Source organism: Vicugna pacos, chromosome 10, assembly GCF_048564905.1.
Source record: "Vicugna pacos chromosome 10, VicPac4, whole genome shotgun sequence".
NCBI lineage: Eukaryota > Metazoa > Chordata > Mammalia > Artiodactyla > Camelidae > Vicugna > Vicugna pacos.
Window position 1 is genome coordinate 35,010,475 of NC_132996.1, and position 25,750 is coordinate 35,036,224.

The 25,750-nt window shown below is 47.6% G+C and overlaps 1 protein-coding gene across 13 annotated transcripts in view; it reads left to right on the plus strand.

The window, feature by feature from the left end:
* Positions 1 to 25,750, plus strand: part of MICAL2 (microtubule associated monooxygenase, calponin and LIM domain containing 2) — a 210,906-nt gene that overhangs the window by 79,576 nt on the left and 105,580 nt on the right. For 12 of the 13 annotated variants that reach the window (XM_072969524.1, XM_072969512.1, XM_072969517.1 and 9 more), the window contains 12 exons: positions 2,411 to 2,618; positions 6,343 to 6,459; positions 7,810 to 7,911; positions 11,842 to 11,997; positions 15,097 to 15,197; positions 18,321 to 18,578; positions 19,739 to 19,854; positions 20,703 to 20,829; positions 21,483 to 21,573; positions 22,673 to 22,820; positions 23,881 to 24,080; positions 24,471 to 24,577. In XM_072969524.1, coding sequence (XP_072825625.1) covers positions 2,411 to 2,618; positions 6,343 to 6,459; positions 7,810 to 7,911; positions 11,842 to 11,997; positions 15,097 to 15,197; positions 18,321 to 18,578; positions 19,739 to 19,854; positions 20,703 to 20,829; positions 21,483 to 21,573; positions 22,673 to 22,820; positions 23,881 to 24,080; positions 24,471 to 24,577 — 1,731 coding nt within the window. Of the gene's footprint in view, positions 1 to 2,410; positions 2,619 to 6,342; positions 6,460 to 7,809; positions 7,912 to 11,841; positions 11,998 to 15,096; positions 15,198 to 16,289; positions 16,472 to 18,320; positions 18,579 to 19,738; positions 19,855 to 20,702; positions 20,830 to 21,482; positions 21,574 to 22,672; positions 22,821 to 23,880; positions 24,081 to 24,470; positions 24,578 to 25,750 lie in introns of those variants that run through there. The other variant, XM_072969521.1, reaches the window with a different exon arrangement.

Consider the following 25,750-nt stretch of genomic DNA (forward strand, 5'->3'; position numbering starts at 1 on the left):
TGATTGTAGTCATCCTAGTGGATATGAAGAGATATCTCCTAGTGGATATGAAGAGATATCTCCTAGGGGGTATGAAGAGATATCTCCTAGTGGATATGAAGAGATATCTCCTAGGGGGTATGAAGAGATATCTCCTAGGGGGTATGAAGAGATATCTCCTAGTGGATATGAAGAGATATCTCCTAGGGGATATGAAGAGATATCTCCTAGGGGATATGAAGAGATATCTCCTAGGGTAATGAAGAGATATCTCCTAGTAGATATGAAGAGATATCTCCTAGGGGGTATGAAGAGATATCTCCTAGGGGATATGAAGAGATATCTCCTAGGGGGTATGAAGAGATATCTCCTAGGGGGTATGAAGAGATATCTCCTAGGGGGTATGAAGAGATATCTCCTAGGGGGTATGAAGAGATATCTCCTAGGGGGTATGAAGGGATATCTCCTAGGGGATATGAAGGGATATCTCCTAGGGGATATGAAGGGATATCTCCTAGGAGATATGAAGGGATATCTCCTAGGGGATATGAAGAGATATCTCCTAGTGGATATGAAGAGATATCTCCTAGTGGATATGAAGAGATATCTCCTAGGGGGTATGAAGAGATATCTCCTAGGGGGTATGAAGAGATATCTCCTAGTGGATATGAAGAGATATCTCCTAGGGGGTATGAAGAGATATCTCCTAGGGGGTATGAAGAGATATCTCCTAGTGGATATGAAGAGATATCTCCTAGGGGATATGAAGAGATATCTCCTAGGGGGTATGAAGAGATATCTCCTAGGGGGTATGAAGAGATATCTCCTAGGGGGTATGAAGAGATATCTCCTAGGGGGTATGAAGAGATATCTCCTAGTGGATATGAAGAGATATCTCCTAGTGGATATGAAGAGATATCTCCTAGTGGATATGAAGAGATATCTCCTAGTGGATATGAAGAGATATCTCCTAGGGGGTATGAAGAGATATCTCCTAGGGGGTATGAAGAGATATCTCCTAGTGGATATGAAGAGATATCTCCTAGTGGATATGAAGAGATATCTCCTAGTGGATATGAAGAGATATCTCCTAGGGGGTATGAAGAGATATCTCCTAGTGGATATGAAGAGATATCTCCTAGGGGATATGAAGAGGTATCTCCTAGGGGGTATGAAGAGATATCTCCTAGTGGATATGAAGAGATATCTCCTAGGGGGTATGAAGAGATATCTCCTAGTGGATATGAAGAGATATCTCCTAGGGGGTATGAAGAGATATCTCCTAGTGGTTATGAAGAGATATCTCCTAGTGGATATGAAGAGATATCTCCTAGGGGATATGAAGAGATATCTCCTAGTGGATATGAAGAGATATCTCCTAGGGGGTATGAAGAGATATCTCCTAGGGGGTATGAAGAGATATCTCCTAGTGGATATGAAGAGATATCTCCTAGGGGGTATGAAGAGATATGTCCTAGGGGGTATGAAGAGATATCTCCTAGTGGATATGAAGAGATATCTCCTAGGGGGTAGGGTATGAAGAGATATCTCCTAGTGGATATGAAGAGATATCTCCTAGTGGATATGAAGAGATATCTCCTAGGGGGTATGAAGAGATATCTCCTAGTGGATATGAAGAGATATCTCCTAGGGGGTATGAAGAGATATCTCACTGTGAGTTTGATTTGTGTTTCTTTGATGGCTAATGATGTTGAGCATCTTTTCATGTGCTTATTGGCCATTTGTATGTCTTCTTTGAAGAAATGTCTGTTCAGATCACACGCCCATTCTTTACTTGGGTTAGTTGTCTTTTTATTGTTGAGCTGAAAAATTCTTGGTACATTGAGGAGACTAGTTTTTTTATCAGATATATTTGCAAATATTTTCTCCTAACTGTGGGTTGCCTTTTTCTTGATAGTGGCCTTTGAAGTGTAAAAAGTTTTTAATTTTGATGAAGTCCAATTTATCTCTTTTGTCACTTGTATGTTTGATGTCCTATCTAAGAAACCGTTGACGAATCCAGAACACAAAGATATACCAAAACCTTTTTAAAAGCAATCTTATTTCAATAACTATGAAGAAAGAGTAGTAGACCCATTTCACAGATGAGGAAACTAAGAGTTTGAAGGCCAGAGCTTTGATTTAAGCCAGTTCAATCAGACTCTGAACCTCATGTGTATCTTATTGTGCCTTCCCCAAGTCCTCTTACCTCCTGGTCCCTCACAGGGTTTGACACAGTGCCTGGTGCTTGGTAGGCCCACAAATAATGTACATTGGATGGATGAATGGCAGGTCTTAGCAGGTGATTGGTTTGCACTTGATGGTTGATTTGAGTGGATGGGAGTTTGCTCCCCAGTTATGCTGCCAACTGGGAGTTTCTCTCTCCAAGGTAGAAGTCACTGAGTGTCTCTCTCTTCTCTCACCTCCACAGTGTCTTATCATTGGGGGAGGACCATGTGGTTTGCGCACTGCCATTGAACTTGCCTACCTAGGGGCCAAAGTGGTCGTGGTGGAGAAGAGGGACACCTTCTCCCGAAACAACGTGCTGCACCTCTGGCCTTTCACAATCCATGACCTGCGAGGCCTGGGGGCCAAGAAGTTCTACGGGAAGTTCTGTGCTGGCTCCATCGACCACATCAGTGAGTAGTGCCAGTGGGGGCTGGCACCTCATGCTGGGAGGGGGCTGACCCTGGGTGGGGGGGGCATATCTCTACATTGAGAAGCCCCAGAATGGTCCATCTTACAAGTTCCTGGGGGCTCCACACATCCAGCTGGCAGACATTTGGTGCCAGACCCTGTGCTGTGCCCCACTAGGCTGGAAGCACTGTGAGGCCAGGGATCATGGTATGTCTTACTCACCAGAGTATCTCCAGGGAGTAAGAGAGTGCTTGACACATAGTAGATGCTCAATAGACTTCTGTTGAATGAATGAATGAAATATGGAAAACAGAGGGGAGAGGTAAGTAACACATCTGCACTGTCAGAGAACTCAACTGAGGTTTTGTCAATAATAAAACGTGGTTTGATGGAGCAGTCAGACTTGCCAGGGGAGCTTAGAAGGCGGAGCCACATAAAACCATTCAATGTTGAGGGCCTCTTAGGCAAAGGAGTTTGGACATCGTATTACCTGTTCTGGGCAATCACGGCAGGTTTCAGAACAGAGGAATAACACAGATCCTACACCAAGCTTCCTTGAGCTCTAAAAAGAGGCCATTATGATGGGTGTTTACCCAGAAAAGGAGGGGAATTGAGAATGTGGATTTCAGGTCCTAGACTATCCCTGGATGCTTAAGGAGGACCAGGTGAGCAACAATGCCTCCTCCTGGGTCTCTCAAGGCAGGATCTGTGCAGATGCAGACAGGATTTGGGAGAGCATCCTCTCTCCTCAGTGCTTTGCAGGGAGGAGGTCTTCAGCCATTTTATATATAACAGTCATGACCCATAAAAGTCAGGGAAGTTAATACTTTGTGGGGGAGTTCAAGGTTTGAAAAGATTTGGATCTAAAATCTGCGTGAATGGACAAGGGTCAAATTCCTTACCTTCCTCAAGCCTCAATTTTGTTTCCCATAAATGTGATTGATGCCTGCCTACCAGGAGGGCTGTGATGATTAAATGAGGTCAAGTGTGAAACGTGGTTATAGTGGGTGACTCAGGAAACGCTTTGCATCCAGTTGTGTCCAGTGAGCAAGCAGCAGCCAGGGTCCCCAACCCAGAGTTCAGAGCTGTGGTCTCTCAACCAGTGAGTGGAAGGTGAACCCTAAGAGCCATGTTCTTATGAGGACAGGAACTGATGGGAAAAGGGTATGAGGTTGGTGCGGGAAAGACTGGAGAGTATTAGCAGCCACACAGGGTGTAATTTAGTCAGATACAGGAGAACTTACCAGCAGTGGTCCAGAGTTTATCCCTGCACTGGGATGAGAAAATTCTAAGAGTCCATTGGAAAGAAATTTGGATTTGCCCAGAAAGCTGCAGTGTCAGCTTTCCAGATATTCTTTACCACCACGGAAGAAAGTATGTTGGTTTCACCCATTTAGAATGACAACGTAAGCACCACTTTTCCCTCCAGCCTTCCTGAGAGTCAGAGCTGGGCACCAGCAGCCTCCAGAGGGCCCCAGGGCTGTCAGGCTGCCCTCCTGGCCAGGAGCCCCTCACTGCCCCATTGATGGGGCTCCCACTTAACCCCTAGTCCTTGAAAATAGCCCCATGTGTGGAAACACTGGCAGGACTCTGGAACTGAGGATCAAACCTTTAGAGAGATCAACGTCAAGGGCAGCTCCAACACCTGTGAGAAGGGAGGCGGGAAGAACTGAGTACCTGCTGTGTGCCCAAACCAGATAGACTAGGAACCTTGAGACTGTGAGGAGAGGCCAGGCGTCTACCAAGGCTTGTTTCCACGCAGGAGGTGGGTTGGATTCTTTTCTGCAGCCCCAGCTGTGACCTGGTCCTCAGCATTGCTCAGCAATTCTCAGTTCATCCTGTGTCAGCATCCTCCTCCAGTTCCCACTGTGGCTGATCCACGCCTCCACCACAGCTGCCTCCTTCTGAGCAGATGGCCTCCCTCAGTGCTCTGGGGAAGAGGAGCCACTGGTAGGCCCTCCCCTTCTAGCACTTCTCCTTCCTCCTGCACTCGCCTCTCCCCAAGTACTCCTTCCTTCCTCCCAACCCACTGTCAGAGGGAGGCAGAGCTGGCCACTTCCTCTCCAATTCTAGTCCCTCTTGGTTTCCTTCCCTCCTTTTTACCTGCCCCAACCCCTCCAATCCTCTGATCTTGCCCATTACTTTTCTTTATGTCAAATTATTTATTCTAGAAAGAGGCAACGTAGATTTTGCCTGTGCTTCTCACTCATGCCACCTTCCACTGTGGTCTGATTTCTCCCCCACCGCTGGGCTAGAGATTCTCTCCAGAAGCTTCCTAACCCTCCAGTGCCCTGGCCCCTTTCAGTCTTCATATTCTCAATCTCCGCATGGGATCTGGTATGCTTGGTCCCTCCCCTCTTGGCTCTCAGACTGCAGCCCAGACCCCGCTGCCCCCAACCATCAGGCCCTGCCCCATTCCGTTTACTCACGTTTCCTCCATTGGAGGGTGTGTTTCGTATCTCCTGGGCCTACCATGGCACCTGGCACAGTGTAGATGTTCAGTAAATGTTAAATGAGCGAAACCCATAGACTACAGAGGACTCACAGAACATTTGAAACGTCGTGCTCTGCAGAAATATATTTGGAGGCATACCCTTTTTTGCTCATGGCAGGGAATGAAATAGAGAAACAAGGGGACACTCACTGGGGCAGTTTAGGAGACGGGGTAGGAGGTGGGAAACCCCCAGCCCAGCTTTATGGGGAGGATTCCCCACCCCACCCTTACCCTGGGTGGCTGAGAGTTCAGGCAGAGCTCCCCTCAGGGTGAGCCATTTGATCTCTGACTTTACCCACTGGCCCTTTCCTCTCTCTCTGCTTACTTTTCTTTCTATCTTTATCTTATCAAACCCACAACCCGGCTCTGGAAGGAGGCAGGAAAGAGAGAGCCACCATCATTATAGCATGATCTGACAGCTAGAGCCTAGTCTTGGAATCAGATGGGTCTGGGTCCACATTCTAGTTTTGCTACTGTGTGAGCCTGAACAAGTCACTTAGCCTCGTTGAGCCTCAAACTTCTCATTTCTAAAATAAGAATAGTTATCCCAAAAGGCCACTGTAAGGATTAAATGAGAGAATACATAGTGCTTGACACAGAACTGGTGCTCAGTAATGATCGTTATCTGTACAGGCATACCTTGGAGAAATTGCCGGTTCGGTTCCAGACCACTGCAATAAAGTGAATATCACAGTAAAGCGAGTTATACGAATTACAGTGCATATAAAAGTGATGTTTACACTATACTGTAGTCTATTCAGTGTATATGTATAATAATGTCTAAAAAGTACATTCCTTAAGGAATTAAAATTTAAATTTTTTAAATTTATCACTAAAAAATGCTAACATCACCTGAGCTTTTAGTGAGTTATAATATTTTGTAATGGTAACATCAAAAATCATTAATCACAGATCACTATAACAAGTATAATGAAAAGGTTTGTGTTATTGCTAGAATTACTACAACATGACACAGACACAAAATGAGTAAATGCTGTCAGGAAAAAAATGGGACCAGTAGACTTGCTTGATGCAGCGTTACCACAAATCTTCAATTTGTAAAAAATGCACTATCTGAGAGGCACAATAAAGCAAAACACAGTAAAACGAGGTAGGCTCGTGTATTGCTATGCTCAGAGATCACTGAGCAGTGATTATATAGTATTCTGTATACAGAAGGCACTCAGACATTGCTGCTGACAGTTGGTCTCTTCCCCCTTCCCTTCTAACAGGTATTCGTCAGTTGCAGCTCATCCTATTCAAGGTGGCCTTGATATTGGGGGTTGAAATCCATGTGAATGTGGAGTTTGTGAAGGTTCTAGAGCCTCCTGAAGATCAAGAAAATCAAAGTACAGTATAATTTTCCTTTTGGTCTAGAAGTCAGATATTGCAAAATGGAAATCACACTGCAGCTCCCAGGGAATGTTTCTATAAGAATAATTCTTATCGGGAGCTGTGACATAATTCCATCAGAGGCTATTTTAACTTTTTGGACCATTGCTGTCAGATACTTTGGGTTGGCTCTTCAGCTCCCAGGGGATTAATTAAGCCATTAAACCTGTAATTTGGTTACCCAGTCATTAGGAGGCAGTACTTTGACAAGTGAAGTCTAGGTAGTAAGTAGGGGAGAAGGCATAGAGTTGATTGATGAAGTTTATTCATGTGCTCTTCAAGCTGTGTGTATACATACATAAATATGTAGACACACTTGTACCCATATGATATCTTAAAATCCAGTAAAGAAAGGGAAGTTTCTAGAGCATATATGAAGTAAGTATTCAAAATATTATTTGGTATAGAATATTTTTAAGCTTCATTGAAAAATAATTTACAAACCACAAAATTCATCCATTGTAGATATGTCTTATTTAGTAATTTTTCTCTTGTTCCTTTTAGGATTTGTATAAATTCTGTTCTTTCATATACACTGGTTAGAGAGTTTGTTCCTTTATCTTACTTATTACCAGACTCTGCTGCTGCTGGGCAGGGTTTTCAGTTTATGGTCGAACTTAGCGTCAGAGACCTCATAGTTTCACACGGAGGTTACAACTCCAGTTTCTCCAGTCCTCTGCCCAGAATGTCGAGCATTGAGGGGTGGTGCTAGTTGGCTTTTGTGGCAGGACAGCATCTGTAATTTAACTTTGAGACCTGCATGCTCTTAACCTTTCTCAGACCCCTGGTGGATGTTAAGTCCTAGCTGTAGGGAACCAGCAAGGATTCACCTGAAAGTGGTTCCATGAGTGATTGTGTATTGCCCAACAGAATCGTTTAAGTGTGATAACTGGTTTCATTGCACCATGCACATCCTTTTGGGTCTGTTTAGCAATGAGAGGGCGGTGAGGAACATGGGGGATACGAAGACAACATAGTGGAATCTGTTGAGATAAATAAGGTGCAGGTGAGACTTCATGTTGAGATTCGTTGCAGATAGACTCCCAGCCTTTAAAGAAATCAGTAAAACCAGGCCTGGAATTGGCACTGCTGGTTTACCTTGCTCTGGATTGAACAGAAACTAAAGCCAGAAGGACTGCAGATTCAAGTGCGAATCCGAGCGGTTTGGGTCTTTCCACTGGAGGTTCTGTCTGGGGTGCCTAAACCTGGTGACATTTTCCCTTTCTCACGGTCAACACAGAGAGGGTGTAATCACTCCCTCCTCCCATCTCTCACTGCCAACTCATCTCATTTTTCTGTCCTGGCAGAAATTGGCTGGCGGGCAGAATTTCTCCCTGCAGACCACTTCCTGTCGGAGTTTGAGTTTGATGTTATCATTGGTGCCGATGGCCGCAGGAACATGCTGGAAGGTGAAGACTCTTCTTCTTGGGGCTGAGGATGGGGGTCAGGGGTAGGAGGGGGTGTATCGGGAAGGAGGTAGAGAAAAGGCCAAATGGCAGATGCCAGAGCTGAAGGGGGTCTTGATACAAAGGCAGACCGCCCTGCCGTGCGTGAGGCTGAGTGTTTAGAGAACAGCTATTGAATTCTCCCTGAACCTTGGTTTTCCCAACTGTCAGTGTGGGTAATAGAACCTCTCGGAGCATCGCTGTAAGGGCTGGGAGGGGACTCATATGTCAAATGCCATGGAAATGAAAAAAAAAATCAAGGTACATTTATTGAGCACCTGCCAGTGTACAAGCCGTGGTGCTAAGCACTTTCATACTTCGTCCAACTAAGGGAACCATTTTTATACTATTGATGGTTTACCGTGAAGTATAATAGTCCAGAAGGAGGACTCCATCTCTTCCCATAACTTTCAAGCACACTGACTAGGCATTAAGATCAGTTTTTCCCGACCTGTCAAGGTACAAAACCATGCTTCTCTGAATTCTAAATTTGGAAGCGTTAACATGTTTTTCAGGGAAGAATCTCATCAGATTCAGAGAGGAACCCTGTTGCCAGGAAATGCTTTATCACCTCCACCCCAGCCCCACGGTTAATTGGTGCACAGGTTATACTGATTTGGACTAACTACTAATTTGAGACCATGGGTTGTGGGCAGAGTGGTCCCACGTGGCATCTCTTGGGCTGGGGATAGGTCTGCTTTTCAAGCTTGCCCTGCTCAAGGGCTGCAGGCCACAGATGCCTGCCTGGGAGGGCACCTTCTCTGAGGACAGAGCACCCACCTTGAACTAGGACTGATCTTAGAGAACTCAGGATGTGTGGTCCCCCAAGCTCGGGCCCTTCCCACCAGCCGTGCACCCGGTGTTCCCTTCCCCTCTTGCCTTACACACCCACTCCCCGCCCCCAGCAATCAATAACCAATATTGAACAGAGAAGTTTTAAGCTGCCAACCTGAATGTTATTGTTAGAGTTTATAAGGCCATTCTGATGGTTTGAGAAAACAGTAAGTCTGGATATAAAAATCCAGGACCATGTTTAGCCTGAGGGTGGTTTGGCATTTTGTGAACATGAAAAGTGGGTCAGGAAGGAGAATGATTTGAGCTGTTTAGGACCACGTAAGCATATTGCCGAAATATCCCTGATGAGCCCAATAACCCAGGGACAAGATCTTGGGGCTTAGAAGAAAAGAGGCAGCTTTATTGCTTTGCCAGTCAAAGAGGACTCCCAGCAGGCTAGTGCCTTCAAGCTGTGAACCCACCTTGGGGATGGGGCAGGGTGGTTATATAGCCATAGCTCAAACAACAAAGCATTGATAACAATCAACAGATTTATTTTCTTCTCATAAGACTCAGAGGGGCATCATGATGTCTCCAGATGACCAAGGCTATAGAGGCTAGTGGTTGTCACTCTTTTCGTCTCTTTATCTTATAAGCGCCCAAGGTGTGGTCTTCTTGGTACTTCAGGCTATTTTGTAAGGTCACAGTCCTGTGACCTTCTCCTTGGAGAAGGACTCAGAGACCAAGCATGATTATTACTTTCGATTACTGGAATAAAGTAGAAACAGTAAGATCAATAGCTTTAGTTTTAACAGTGGGCCTGGAGCTGTGGGTAGCAACCAGTTGGTCAGGTTTGTTGATCGTTCTAAGGGAAAGCATAAAGAATAAAGAATTAAAGAATAAGCAATCTGTTAGCCTAAGTGTGGCCATTTTATTAATTCTCCTTCAAGCAGACTAGAGCCAGGTTCTCAATCAGCATGGCTGGCATCTGGGGCTAGATAATTCTGTGCCTCAGGGGCTGTCCTGTGCACTGCAGGGTGCTTCGCGGCCTCCCTGGCTTCCACCCACTAGACATGAGCAGCACCCCTGGCTGTGGCGACCAGAAACATCTCCGCACTTGGCCAAATGCCCCTGGTAGGGCAACTCACCCCCGTTAAGAAAATACTAGAGACTAATGGCCATTTTTGACCATTTCCACAAAGGTCTAATGTAGAACTAAAATGAGGGAGTATTGAATGGAAACCCAAGATTTTTAGTCAAACAGATATTTGACAACTTTGCCAAATCACTATGAGGCTTGAGCACGTGGTAAGAGAATGTGAGGGGAATTCCCACAGGTGCTGACGACCATGGTTAGGTCTGCCAGCAAGACAAATGCCTTGAGTTAAGCAAAATAAACAGCAGTATCTGGGGCTGGGGGAAATTCAGGGCTGTAGGAAGACATGATAAAAAGAAATGGGATTAGGAGGAGGTGGTCTGTTGAAATAGGACCACCTGCTTGTGATTCTCTGCGTAATCACCTGTGATATTCATTTATTATAAAGCGATATTGTGATTTATTATAAAGCGATACTGCGATATTGATTTATTTTAAAAATTCATTATATTAGGTCTTTGTCCCCCTTTTTGGCACAGGGTTCCCCAAACCCTTGTAATTTCCTGAGCGATGAGAGCAATGTGAGCATCTTTTGTTATGATATTTGGCCTCTTGTCTGTACTTCCTGAAATTCAGATTCAGAGCCATAAAGGTGAAATGAGTGTCTTGTTATTTATAACAAGCTTCTTTGCTGCTTCTGAGTCCATGTTAACGAAGTGGCTTTGGGAAAGCACCTATGGGTGGGAGGAGACTGGTTGCCGGGGGAAGCAAGCCTGTGATTAAAGGGCTGGAAATTCTAGTCCCACCCTCTGACCTCCTGGGAGGGGAGAGGGGCTGGAGATTGAGTTCAGTCACCAATGGTGAGTGATTTGATGAATCACACCTCTGTAATGACACCTCCGTAGAAACACAAAGGAGAGGGATTAGAGAGCTTCCGGGTTGGTGAAAATGTGGAGATTTGGGAAGGTAGCACAATTGGAGAGGGCACGAAAGCTCCAGGCCCCTTCCCCACACCTTGCCCTAAGCATCTCTTCCCTCTGACTATTCCCATGTTATTTAGTAAGATGTTTCTGAGTTCTGTGAGCCATTCTAGAAAATAAATCGAACCCAAGGAGGGGGTCCTTGAACCTCCAATCTCTCTAGCTGGTCCATCAGCAGCACAGGTGACAACATGGGCTTACGATTGGCATCTGAAGTGGAGGGCAGTCTGGTGGGACTGAGCCCTTAACCTGTGGGATCCGATGTTCCCTCCTGGTAGATGAGTGAAAACTGAGTTGGATTCTGGGGTCCTGGAATTGCTGTTAGTGTGGGTAGGGGAAATAAAAACATTGTATTTGGGTGCATAATTCTTACTACCATTTAAAAGTGATTTCAATGTAAACCACTGAAAACTATAAGAACCCTGAGGAATCATTGAACTGAATTAACTGCAAGTTAGAATTCCAGCTATTCATTATACGTTTACTGTGTCCTTAGTACCAATCACTGTGGACTGGAAGCAGAAAGAAAATTTGTTAAAATCCCTGTTCCTCAGGATTTCAATCTCATAATCCTACTTTTCAGAGGAAAAAAATCACGAAAAATTGTGTAAGTTTCAAGGGCATGTGTGTCTTCCATGAGGCTACCTAGCGGCAATGTCTAGCACATCTTTTAAAAGATGAGTCCTGTGATTGCCTGTTGGAGAAGCAGATTTAGCCTTTTGTTTGTGGAAGCCTAACCAGGACAATTGGTCCTACAGATTTTAGAAAAGGAAAGTCCCACTGACTTAGAAGTGCCCCTGTTGACACAACACTGTAAAATGATTATGAATCAATAAAAATGTAAAAAAAAAAAAAAAAAAAGAAGTGCCCCTGACTCCTCAAGTACAAGCCTCAGTGTTTCTGCCAGCCTCTGTTCGCTAGAGATCCAGCTTGCTGCTTTCAGTGGCCTGTGGGCCATCTGAGAATAGCTTCCTCAGTAATCTCTTTCAGTTTTCACACCAAATCCAGAAGAAAGACCCACTTTTCCCCCTCTCCCTCATGCAGGGTTCAGAAGAAAAGAATTCCGTGGGAAGCTGGCTATTGCGATCACCGCCAACTTCATAAACAGAAACAGTACAGCTGAGGCCAAGGTGGAAGAGATTAGTGGTGTGGCTTTCATCTTCAATCAGAAGTTTTTTCAGGACCTTAAAGAAGAAACAGGTGGGACCTTCACCTTTCTCCAAACCAGGCTATTGTCCATGCTTCTCTAAAGTGTACCGGGGGAGGGGGGCAGGGCTGGCTTCCCCAGCTCTTGGGGTTGGGAGACGCACTGTGATAAAGTGGAAGCAGAGATTTCTCTTTAGGTTAATGATGGGCAGGATTTCTTCAAGGACAAGAGGGATTCTGGAGGAAAAGTTCTAGATGCTGTACATGAAACTAGACAAGCGTTTATCATCAGGAGACATCTGCTGAGGGCCCATTGTATGCTAGTACTCAATATCGTGGGATACAAAGTCGAGGCTGACACAGTGCCCTTCCAATAGTGGCTCCTTGTCCAGGGAGGGACACCCACATAAACCATCCTAATGCAGGCCGGTTGGTCTATGCCCAAGGTCAGTGTGAGGTTCAGGGAGTGCTCTGGGAGGGAGCCAGTGATTTCTAGGTGGTCCCTGAAGAAGCATTGGTGTTTTATCAGTGTGCCAGCTGCCCTCCCCTAAGGGACGTACAGGAATGTCAGGGGAACGTGACACTCACCCAGAGGCATCAGCTGTCCCCCACCCGTGGGCCTTGAAGAGAGAAGGGGTTCATTCCTTTACTTGACAAACATTTATTGAACGCCTACTATGTGCCAAATGTTGTTTGAGGGCGTAAGATAGAGCAGTGGGCAAAACAAACCCCTTCTCTGAGCTTATATTCTGTTGGTGGGAGGGAGACCCATCAATAGTCAAATAACTAACATGTAAGGTGGTCTGTAAGGATAGTGGAGGAAAAATTAAAGCAGGGTGAGCGGGGAAAAGGGTGAAGCTCCTGCTCCGAGTTAAGTACATTTCAGTTTTTTTTTCCTCTTTCTTTTTAACCTGGTGTTAAAATATATGTTTCTCCTTGAAAAGGCAGTGTAACAGTGTTAAATACAATTTTTATACTAGAGGTAAGTTAGTAGCACCCAGCACCACCTAACCACAGGAATAGTCCCTGTCTTCACGTAGTCCTTTTTGGTAATTTTCCACTTGCATCCTTACTTTTTACATGGCTAGAGCTTTCGTCATAGGGTCAGTGCTCTGTTATTCTGCTTTTCTCATTGAGCATCACACGATAAATATTGTCCATATCGCCTAGTCCTCCTGGGGGTCAGGTTTGGCAGAATAGCTCATGAGGTGGATGTATTGTTGCTGCTGAAGCATTGGAGCCAGGGGTTGGCAAACCATGACCTGCTATGTGCTTTTTGTGTTGCCTTCAAGGTAAGATGTTAACAATGGTTTGGGGTTTTTTTGTTTGTTTTGTTTTGTTGTTGTTGTTGTTGTTGTTTTATGGAAGTACTGGGGATAGAACCCAGGACCTCATTCATGCTAATTAAGTATGTGCTCAACTACTGAGCTATACCCTCCCCCAAGCTAAGAATAATTTTAATATTTTGGAATGGCTGCAGAAAAATCAGAAGAAGAAATTTTTGTGACAAATTGAAAATTCTATGAAATTCACATTCCAATGTCTATAAGTAAAGGTTGCTTGGGAGACAGCCATACTGGTCTGTTTACCTCGCTGCCTGTGGCTGCCCCACCGTGAATGCTTGTGACACTGACCGGATGGCTCACAAATCCCAAAATATTCATTCTGTGACCGTTTACAGAAAAAGTTTGTGGCCCTCCAATTTAAACCTTTCAGTTATTTACTGTTACTGATAAAACTGCTTCTGTTGGATTATTTCCGTAAGATAGTTTTTGAAGAATAAGATTAGTTGCTGAGCCAGACTCTGCCTCTGACGCCACAGCGATGTGTCCACTGCATGACCCTCTGAGTGTCACCACAGTGGCATTATTATTTGTATATATGAAGTATTTCCTTCCTGCATATTATGTCCTTTTGAATGATTTAGGAATTCTCCAACCCTCCTAACCCCTCAAAAGCCAAAAAAATAAACACTTAAGTAAACCACCAAATGTAAATTATGACAGGACGTTGAATGTGTTTTTCCAGATGTTTCAATGAGCTTCCTTTACACTTTGCTGTGATGGTCACCTTTGGCCATTGTTTGACAACAGTGCCCCTCACAGAGTGACAGTGAGGAATTTCCTCAGATCCTCTGGGGAGGCCCTCTTCATTGATGGCTGTTTCCTATTTAACAGTAATAAAGGAGTTTCCATGGTTACCCTGCTCCACACTGTGATAACTGCTGATAAGTTGCCTTGCATCTGTTCCTTTCTCTCCCCTCAAAGAAGCAAAGTCAGGGGTTCTCAAAGTTAAGCATGAATCAGAATCACCTGTAAGACCTGTTCAAGCTGACCGGACCCCCAGAGTTTCCCATTCAGTAGGTCTAGGGTTGAGCCACAGTCATTTGCGTTTCTCATAAGTTCTCAGGGGATGCTGCTGCAGCTGGCTGGGGATCCCACTTTGAGAAACACGGATCTAAGCTATCATCTCACAGCATTGTTTTAAATGCAGAAACCTAGTCTGTAAAGTGTTTTGTAATTGGTGGAAGTGCAAAAAGATACAACCCAGTCCCCTAATTGAGTCATTCCTATCAGGGCACCTGGGTTTTCACACACAGCAGGGGCGTGGTAGAAATATCCCTGAGCAGCCTTTGGAGAATTCACATAGCTCTTTGCTTCTCTGGCCACATGGAGGGCACTGTGGATGGGACTCGGAATCAGACGGGCTAGGGTGCAAATCCTGGTTCTGTCATCACTTAGCTGCCATGCCACGGACAGCACTGTGCCTTCCTGCAGCACACACTCAGCTCTGACTTGTAATGCTGGTCCACAGCCCTGAAGGGCTTTATGAGTTTTAAAAGGAAGAGTGGCTTAATCTTATTGCAGTATAGAAATGTATCACATCAACATGTTGTGCGCCTTGGACACTACACAATGTTGTATCTCAGTTAGCAACAGCAACAAAAAGAAATAGTATCTTTGTGGAACTTCAGAGCTAACTGGGTAAATTCTGGCACTCGATTATATCTTGCCAGCCTTGTATGTCTTAAAAGCTGACCCAACACAAATATTTTGCAGGTAAGTAGTGAGACCTGAAATGAGGCAAAGCAGGGCTCCTGACACAGTAGGCGCTGAGGAAGTAATACTGAGACCATGAACCTTCTCTTTTCAGGGATTGATCTTGAGAACATTGTTTACTACAAGGACTGCACCCACTATTTTGTCATGACCGCCAAGAAGCAGAGCCTGCTCGACAAGGGTGTCATCATTAATGTACGTATCTCTTGGCTGTGACGTCCAGACTGCCCTTCCCTCTGTGACCTGGGCTGGCAGCATCAGTGAGTGTGGGAGCAGACGTTATCCTGTCAGAGGCTGAGCAAGGAGGGAAGAGGGAAGGGACCACCCACCACTTCTTTCTCCTTAGTGGTGCATGAGTGTTGGGTGGAGGAGCCCACACTGACGATACAGGCAGAGCTGTTTCTGCGGAGAACTGGGGTGAGGATGCTGAGATTCTTCCCTGGCTGTTCATGTGGGTCATAAGCACTGAGAGGTCAGCTGAAGCTTCTCCTTCTGAGTGTCTCATTTATCCCTGCCTCCTTTTCTGGGAGGTCACACATCGTTTGGAGTTAGATGGGGGTTCCTTATCCTAGTGGACCTCGGGCACTTTCACTTGCGGCTGTCACCCTGCAGCTGCTTGTCATGGTATAGGGGAGAACTCTACTGCAGCCAGACTCAAACTGAGTCTTGGCTCTGCCATGTATTAACTCAGGACTGTGACTAAGCTGCTTGCCTCTTCCGAACCTTGTCTTGTCTATAGAATAGGAATAATAGTTTCTGTCTGAAAGGATTATTCAGAGGAATAAGTTTTAAAACATACAGAGCGCTTGGCTTGCAGATTCCCTCCATGACTCCTCTGCCTGGTTTGGACACCTGCATTTTTTTTGGGGGGGGGTCCTGCTGGCTTCCTGCCTTTGCACCTTCCTGCTTCAACAGAGAGCAGGGTGGCAAGGAAGGAGCGCCTGGAGCGGTGGGGCCAGGGCTGGAAGCTTCTTTGGTCGGGTTTCAACCCTTCCAGAGCCCTCCCCCTGTTTCTGCCACCACTGCTGCTGTAGCCTCAAGATAAGGACCGTGCAGTCCGAGGCTAGCCTGCTCTCCGGGTGTCAGCATTCACTGCTGCTTGTCAGAGAAGAATATGCCTGCCCTCTCACCACCTGTGCCTGCAGCCGGCTGGATGGCATTAGTAACCTAGCCCTCCCCCGGGCCTCCTCCACATCAGCTCAGGGCTTTACTGAGAGCTGAGTTGCTGGACAGGAGGCTGGGGTGGGTGGGTGGGGTTGGATGAAACCAGCTGAGCACAGTCAGCAGATGTGTGTGCAGTGGGTGTTCAGCATCTGGTGCCCCGCTGCTGACTGGGCCTGGGGGAGGTGAGGCTGTGTCCCCTTTTTCCCTCTGCTCTACAGGTGGTCCCTCCTGAAGTTACCTGCCCTGCTGGGATGCCTGTGTCAGAGAGTGAAGGACTGTTGGGGTCCAGGGTGCAGGCATAGGAGGTACCTTTGCAGAGGAGGGACTGGGGAGGCTCTTGTTAGCCCACCCTGGGGATTCACACCGAGTTTGACTTGGGGTTCCTATTTCACTGGCTGAGGACTCCAGCCTTCTGGGACACGAAGCTTCCCCCAGGTCATCCCAGGGTGTTTGTCCAGGCCACTCAACGTTGCTCATGGTGACCCGACTCCTTGGCAATTATCGGAGCCCCTCTATGCTCCCGTGGCAGGCTCTGTGTCATGGCGCAGCCTGGGGGTCTGCCCCTTGGCCAGGTCTCCACATTGTGTATGTGGCATCAGCACTGGGTGCCACCTTCACTGCACAGTGTCCACACTCATCCATCACCCAGTCCTCGGCAGGGGTGCTTGTGGCATATTTTGGAGAGGGGGTATTTTTCACTTTTCGGCACCTTTAGGGAGGGGGTGATCATGTCATGTAAGAACAGGAATGAGAAAGGAAAGTGAATAACTGGAGCTCCACCCTGAATGCCATGACCTGACAAAGGGCTCTCTGGCCCATGCTGGGCTCAGTTTAGGTAACATGGTTTGGATGTGGAAATATTAGAATTTTGGGGAAATCACAGCTATTGGGAAAATTGACACGGTAGGGCACTGTTTGTAAATGAGACTGCGCCTTCTCAGACCTTTGTAAATATCTTGCTGCTGCCTCGGGTGGGTCCAGGGTGCACCTCACCAGATGCTGTGACTTGTGTCATCACGATTTATCAGGGACAGGAATTCCCATTCATCAAGCACTTCCCACTGCCCAGGCATTGGGCTAGGAAGTCCACGTACACGGTCTCATTCAATCCTCACGTGGCTCCGTGGAGTAGATTTTGTTATTCTCATTTTACAAATTCAAAGTTTACAGATGAGAATACGGAAACTCAGAGAAGTTCAATAACTTGCCCAAATTTACACAATCAGTAAACAGAGATGGAATTTGACCTGTTGATCTCAATGACCCCCAGGCCTGTGTTGGTCTTACAGTCAGGTCCCTGCCTTCCCCTACCCCTGCCCCAAGGGATATGCACTTTCATCTTTTGGGAAAGTTTTCGTTTCTGTAGCCACATGAGGAGCAGATTTGACTCTGCAAGACATCCTGTAGTTCATTGCCAGTGTCCCTCCAGGGTCGATACCCTAGTCCTAAGCACAGTGTTCTCTGCCTCCCAGCAGGGAGATAGACCAATTAACACTTTAAGGGCAAGGCAGGGCCCCTCAGAGCCCTCAGCCTGTCAAGAAAAGGGGTAACCGATGGTGCAGAGCAAGTCTGAGAGTTATGCAAAGTACCCTTTTCTTTTATGGATTTGTTTGACCACTAACCACAGGATTTCTGGACCACATTAGCTTAGCTTAGTCCATTATAAAATCACTCTTGCTCACTTGCTCTTTTGCCCTTTATTGAAAGTTATCAAAAGAACCAGCCATATGAAATATGCTTCTATATTTGCTGCAGGACCATTATTGAGTACATGGTTCATTACAACACAATGTTCTCTGTCAAAATTCCTATGTCAGACAGTTCTCTTAGAATTTAGTGCCAGGAAAACATTGCCTTCCCTAGGAATTTCTATGCTTCCTTCTTCCTGATAAGGAAAGCCCTGTAATATATCACATTTCCCTTTTGCCTTGGATGCCAGGAAGCTCAAAGCCAAATTCGATACTTAATCACAACTCTGTTAACGTTCACAGATGGTTGATTTGGTTCCTCTTTATTCCCTTGGCCTGGATTTTCTATTTCTGTTTTGATTGGCCTCACGGCAAACCCATTCCAAGTCCTTTGCAAAGAAGTAGTATGAATCCTTGCCTTTTCAAGGGGCAGGTTGCTACACTGTGCTCTTGTTCTTTCCCCCAGGACTACATCGACACAGAGATGCTGCTGTGTGCAGAGAACGTGAACCAGGACAACCTGCTTTCCTACGCACGTGAAGCCGCAGACTTTGCCACCAATTACCAGCTGCCATCTTTAGACTTCGCCATGAACCATTATGGACAGCCCGATGTGGCTATGTTCGACTTCACCTCTATGTACGCCTCTGAGAACGCGGCCCTGGTGCGTGAGCGACAGTCGCACCAGTTGCTGGTGGCCCTGGTGGGCGACAGCTTGCTTGAGGTACTACCTGCGTTGGGAGCCCCTCATTCCTGTTGGAAGACAGATCCCCTATTAATGTTTTGATAGCGTCTGCTGTCCTGCAGCCCCGGGGAGGGAAGGCTCTCAGCTAACTGGCAGGACTCTACTGAGCCCGTCCTGCCCTTTGACTCATTTCAGAGGAGCCATTGGCTGCCTGTGTTCAGGCAGAAGAGCTTTCTCTTGCCCCTCTGGGTTCTTCTAGGCTGACTTCTCAGTTAAAGTGCAAAATTGAGCGGCCCTGCTCTGGACTTCATGGGTCATCCTTCCCCTGTCAATTCGCAGCTGGCCCGACACTTCTCCCTCATGTGGGTGGATCTCAGTGGCCTTTCAGCACAGAGACTGTACAGGAGCAAGAAAGGAGTGTGGGCCCCAAAGTCTAGTTTGTGTCCATGGCCTGCCTGCTCAAAATTCTTCCCAGAAAATCTGCAGATGCTAGGATTCTTAGACCAAACGAGTGCTTTCAGAAGGGATACATTTTTACCTTAATGTAAGTGCTGACCAAAAAATGTTTATGTGCTTACCTCAAGTTAGCATCAAATTTCAAACCATGCTCTGGCTGCCCTGGAACAGTTTGGTTAGAACTTAGCTTAGTGAATCAATCCCTTCTTACCCCTGTGTGTGGACTATAACCCAAACTCCTTGCTTAAGCCCTCGGCATCGCCTCTGCTCCTGTCCCATTCCTCCTTCCCAGCTTTCTCTCTTCTCCCGTGCTCTCTGCTGCACCCAAACCAGACAGGCTGTTCTTCTGTCGGGCTCTGTCATTGTCCTGCCACCAAGCCTTTGCCTACACTGTTCCTGATTGGATTGAGATCAGAATCCTGCCCATTCTTTAAAATCAGCACGAATGCAACTCTTTTATGAAGCATTCCCTGATTTCTATCTCCCTTCCCCAGGGTGAGAATTCACCTCTGCCTTTTTGAGCCCCCAAAGCAGTTTTGTTGATCCTGTGTTACAGCACCCTTGCAGAGGACTTTGTGTTCCAGCTACTTGTATTTGTGGTGAATCCTAGTTGACTGCCCTGTCACCTCTCTGTCCCCCCAGTGCCTCACATGGGCCTGGCAATCACTAAATACTGGGTAGAATGGGATGGCAGGCTGGGAATCACTGGAATCAGCTGTAACTTTGCACATTTCCTTTTGCAGCCGTTCTGGCCCATGGGCACAGGCTGTGCCCGTGGCTTCTTGGCAGCTTTTGACACAGCATGGATGGTGAAAAGCTGGGACCAGGGCACTCCTCCCCTGGAGCTGCTGGCTGAAAGGTGGGTATTGGGAGCAGCACCCCCGGCTAGGCACTGGGCTGGGTCAAAACTCAGGCAGGAGAGGGAGCGAGGCTGGAGGAACCTGGAGCCTCTGTCCCCTTCCCCTCTCATCTGCCTTGCCATCTGTGGCCTAATTTGATCATTAGGGTCCCCAGGGAAACTTTCTCCACCATGATCTACGTCCTTCAGTGACTTTCCCTGGGTGCCAGTCCCTTAAACCCTGGATGCTAAAGAGAAATCTTTATCCAGGGCAGCCCTGAAGCTGGGGTTCTTGGCACTGCTGAGACACCGAAATGCCAGAGGAGGTTTAGGGGAACCATCCATTGCAGCGCTGAGTCCCACCCTGTTGGGAACTGGGTGCTCTGACTTCCCAGGCCTCTTCTGCTGCTGAGATCCTGGGCTTCTTCCCAGACCCCTGCTGCTGGCCACGTGGCTGTGACAGCTGGTGGATCAGGAGAAATCAGGGCTGGTGGGTGGGGACAGGCCGCTGCTGGTCTTGGGTGTGGAGACCTGTGGGCATGGGGGACCAGCCACAGGAGGGAGCGTGGCTGAGTGGTGGTTCTTGCAAAACCACAGGTCACTGGGCTGTCAGCTCTGAGTCCCTGCCCTCTGCCCAGGGGAGGAGGCCAGCATCACTGCCTCCCAGGCCCCCTCCTGCTCCCTCTCGGCCCTATTAACCCTCCCTCACTTCGCAGATCTCAAGAACCAGGAGGGCCAGGGTTGGGTCAGGTTCCTGCTGGGAAGGGTTATGCAAACACAGCTAAGAAGCACTGGAAAGCAGGGGGAGGGAGGTGGAGGGCCCCAGGCTGCAAGAGCAATCCTTGACCCTGGGCTCTGCCTCTCTCCAGGGAGAGTCTTTACCGGCTGTTACCTCAGACGACCCCAGAGAACATCAACAAGAACTTTGAGCAGTACACGTTGGATCCGGGGACGCGGTACCCAAACCTCAACTCCAACTGTGTCAGGCCCCATCAGGTAAAGCCTTTCCTGGAGTTCTGTCTGGGTCACTGTGTACTGGGTGGTGGGAAAGGGGGAGGTCACCTAAAATCTTGGCACATCCATAGGACCGAGGCCACTAATGCCTCTTGGCCCAAAGGTGAAACCAGTTCCTCTCTCTAGGAAGGCCGCAGAGTACAGTAGAGCCAGCATCTCTCTGGCCCACAGGAGAAAGCTAGAACACGTGCAAGTGTCTGTCCAGATACATACATGTATTTACATATGGTTATTTGTCACCAAGCATGTGGGTTGCTGAGCATCCCTCTCTCAAATAATCTACTTGATCAAATATCTAGTCCCTTCTGTCCAAAGTCCTAGAGTCTGTTTTTTCTCACATTGTCTTAGAGCCATACAACCTCCAAACTCTTCGGTCACTAACACAAAGAATGGTGTGAATTTTAAAAACAGCAAATTAAGTATACTTACACTTGAGTTACCCCACATTTGGGTGGTTAACTGAGATCCGTAGCTCTGTCTTAAGTGGTCTGGCTTCCCTTGCTGAAGGTCATGCCCTCTAGCGAGAGAGGAAGAGAGTGGCCAAGTTGATGAGAGGGTCGAATGGGTTCAGAGACCCTGCAACTAGGATTTGGGGACAGACTGACGGGCAGCTGTGTGGTCTCTCTCACTCCTAGGTGAAGCACTTGTACATCACTAAGGAGCTGCTCCAGGGTCCTCTTGAGAGGCTGGGCTCAGTCAGGAGATCCGTCGGCCTCTCCAGGCGGGGTAAGTGGCCCTCCTGGGGCCCCAGCTTTGCAGGGAGGAGGCCTGCTGGGTGGCTGGCAGGGCACAGGCCCTGCAGCCAACCTGGCTCTACTCCGGTGACCTGTGTGACGTTAGCCAGGTGCTTCTCTCTGTAATTCAGTTTCCTCATCTGTAAAACCGGGACAAGGACAATATCAACCGTAAGATCATTGTGTGGATTAAAGGCGAGTGCTTGGCACATAAAGTGAACTGGAATGACTTCCCCGGAACTTGCTTTTCTTTTCCTGTTGTTTCTAGTATGGGGGTCTTGCCTCCCCAGCTAGGTAACAAGCTCCATGTGCTTCCCTCTTTTCCTGATCTTCCAGGGCCTGGTGCAGGGCCAGACACGGGGCTGATGCTCAGTGGTGGAGGGAAGAGACAATTAAATGACTAATTTCGCAGCATCCATCCAGCTGCACTCAAGTCACCATACTGCTTAAAGATGTCTCTGGCTTCCAGTGCCTGCCCAGACCTTGTGTCTCCTAACGCTGGACAAACTCAGCCTCACCAGCCACTCTGCCCTTCCCTTCACACCCATGTGCCCCGCTGCTGCCAGCCCTGTAATAAACCACGTCACATAAAATGGCAGGTTTTTCTAGATTTTTTTTCCACGGCACAGTCCTTTCTGGCTGATGAGTTCCTAGACACTCTTCTAGAAGCAGCTCGATGTACCTCCTCCATGACTCTTTCCTGGGCAAGTTCCCTTGCCCTGGCAAACCCACTCATGTGCTCCCCCAGCACCCAGTTTCTCCATCGTCACCCACTTCCACATCTGTCTTCCCCATAGGATAAGCATGCTGTTGGCAGAGACCACGTCATCCTCACCTCTATGTTCCTAGCCTCTACTGGGACCTGGCCTGAGGGGGCCGTAGAGCCTCTTTACTGCAGGAGAGCGTGCTTCCTGTCCCAGCACCCTGCCCTCCTGCCATGTTCTCGTCAGGGCAGGGGCTGCAGCTGTGCCCACGGCCCCTCCCCTCAGTGCTGTTCCTTTTGGTCCCCACTCATGGTGGCCATCAGGGGGGTCCCCAGCGGGAGCTGCTGAGATTTCCCTGGATTGCTTCACCATTGTCTCCTGCTGCAGAGTCAGACATCCGGCCCAGCAAGCTCTTAACCTGGTGCCAGCAGCAGACCGAGGGCTACCAGCACGTCAACGTCACCGACCTGACCACATCCTGGAGGAGTGGCCTGGCCTTGTGTGCCATCATCCACCGCTTTCGGCCCGAACTGATGTGAGTCTGAGGCCCAGCCAGACCTGCTGAGCCCCTCACGGTCCAAGGGGACCCTGGAGACAAAGGAGACCGGGGCGGTTCTAGATGTAGGGCCTGCAGGACTTGGTTCAGTATTTCTCTTTGCATAATTCCAATTTGAGTTTTTTCTTCAGCTGTTTTCCCTTTGCGCTGATTACTCTGCCAGCAACTTGTTTGATCTGTGTTCCTTACGTGAGGCGCAGAAGTGGCTCAGGCCCAGCAACTGACTGCACTCATTTCCCGCAGACTGCCTTCATACCACACTTGGAAAATCTGAGCGTTCACACCCTGGAGCTCTACCCTTCAGAGAGGACTTAAGGTCAAGACCTAATTCTGGGGACCAGTTTGAGGATTTTACAGCTAAAAGAGTTAGATTTGAGCCCCAGATGCATTAGCTGTGTACCACTGGGCAAGCCACTTATCCTCTCTGTGTTTGCTTCTTCATCTATAAATTGAGAATAGCAGCAGGGTCACTAGGAAGTTTGGATTATGTTTGTGGAAACAGATTGTGATGTTGAAAGCACACGACATCTATGTTACGTTTAAATGAACTTCAGTGTAACCTCATACCCATAAGCAAATTCTTCCAGAAGGCTGAATAGAAACCTAGTAAAGGTTATCAGTTGGTACCTTCAGGGAGTGAGACTGCCTTGAGATGGGGAGGGGGCTCTCGCTCGTTGCTTTGTATGTTACCTAAAGCTTGATTCTTTTACTTACAAGAAGTCCATGTTACTTTTGCAATTAAAAGGGAAAGAACATAAGGGAACTCTTTAAAAATAAAGTAGTTCATAAGTTTTCCAATCATTTTCTGATTTGGTCCCACCCTGCATGAGGACAGGGTCAGCATCTTCTGGACGAGCCCCCGAGGGCTGGTGGTGGTCGGGGAAGGATTGGAGCAGGGGCTGGGGTCACCGCTCCTTGCCCCTCCCCGCACCACAACCCCTGACAGTATGAGCTGCAGTCCTCCTTTATGGCTAAATTTGCTCAGCTCTTCACACCTCTGTGTCCTCTCCCTGAACTTCACCTTGCTTTGATTCCCCAGCAACTTTGACTCTTTGAATGAAGATGATGCTGTGGAGAACAACCAGCTGGCCTTTGACGTGGCCGAGCGTGAGTTTGGCATCCCCCCAGTGACCACGGGCAAAGAGATGGCGTTGGCCCAGGAGCCCGACAAGCTCAGCATGGTCATGTACCTCTCCAAGTTCTATGAGCTCTTCCGGGGCGCCCCGCTGAGACCTGTGGGTAAGGACCTGCTTTGGGACGAGGCTTCGCCAATTCTTGAACCATCTCTGCCCCAAGCTTGTGACTGCTTGCTTTTCACACTGTTGTCCTCTGTTCTGGGGCTGACCCATGCCCTTCCTTTGACCTTGAAGCTGAAGAGAGGTGGACCCCACCCACTCAGACCTGTGTGTATAAGTGGGTCTATGTGGCAGGTGCCACCTGGGGCTGGTCTACATCTGCACTTGTCACTGGAAGGTCACTGACAGAGTGGCGTCAGCCCCCTACACAGTTCACTTACAGCCTTAGTTGGGGGTGAAGGGATTATTTTGCAGGAACCCTGTCTCAGTGACACCCCTTGAGCCCTGGGGGAGCAGTGGCAGGATCCAAATCTCATCTTTTATTTCCTAACAGATTCTTGGCGCAAAATCTATGGAGAAAATGCCGACCTCAGCTTGTCCAAGTCATCCATTTCTCATAACTATCTCAACCTCACGTTTCCAAGGAAGAGGACTCCACGAGTAAGTTTCGGCCTGTGTTTTGTTTAAGTTCTCCTTGCTCGTGGGCGGAGTGAGGGGAAGGGAATTGCTGTGTTCTGGGTTTGTTTGTTCATGCTGATGAATTACACAGATCAGGCGCTCATGGAAGACATGAGTAGAACTCAGTCAAGTTCCCCCCATACCACGTAGCCAGCTTCAAAGTCTTAAACGTGGTTATGGGGAGGGCATGGTGGAGAGCCAGGGGGACATGCTGGTGAGTATGTCTGAAAGTAAATCAGATTAGCTTTGCCTCCTAAGCACTTTGTTAGGCAGTTTAGATCAGGAACACGATGGCCATTTAGTGGCAGGGGTGAACAGTTAGGCTACATTCACACATTCTATTCCATTCATTTTTTAAAATTCATTCATTCAACAAATGTTTATTGGGCCCTACTTATGCCAACTTTAGGGCTGAATGCTTTGTTTGTTTTTGGTAAGCAGAGCAAATACCCAGAGGTGAGTAATACAGGGTCCTTGTCTCTGAGGAGTTCAGAGCCTAATGAAGATGTTCCCAAACTTTCCTGACTTACGGCACCTTTGGTGTCTTAGTAATTTTTTTCACACTGCCCCCAGGTCAAAAAAAATACTTAAAAGTTTTGTTTGTTAAGTAGTTAAGTCCCCAAAACTTGGTAGGGGTGTTTTGCAAAATGTTGTGACAGACATGACCATGTTTCCCTAGAAAATTTAAAATACATCACAGCTCTTCTGTGAATTCACAATGGTGCCACAGGGTACCTTGGTACAGTTTGGAAACTCCAGGCCTAGTGAGAAATTATAGTTTTATATGAATGATGGCCTCTCTATGGAAGGTATGAGTTACCTTGCTTGATGTGCTCCCTTTACAGGTAAAAAGTGGAGGCCCAGAGATGTTAGGCTGCAGGGACCCGCCCGGAGCTTGCCTTCCCTCCCCTCATTTGGCAGAGCGCTGCGGGCCTCTTCATGCGTCTGTGTCTCTGGGTTGCCGACAGGCGCTTAACCGCTGGCCAGTCAAGCCTTGTCCTGAGGGCCTCTCCACTCAGGGTGGGGCTGGGGCGGTGTGACCTCCTTTCTTTTCTGGGGCTGTGTGATCACTGGTCATTTTTTCCACTGAGGGTTGCGCTCCCTGGAAAGTTGAAGCAGTTGTGCTAACCCCAGGAGCCGGGTGCTTAGTGCTCT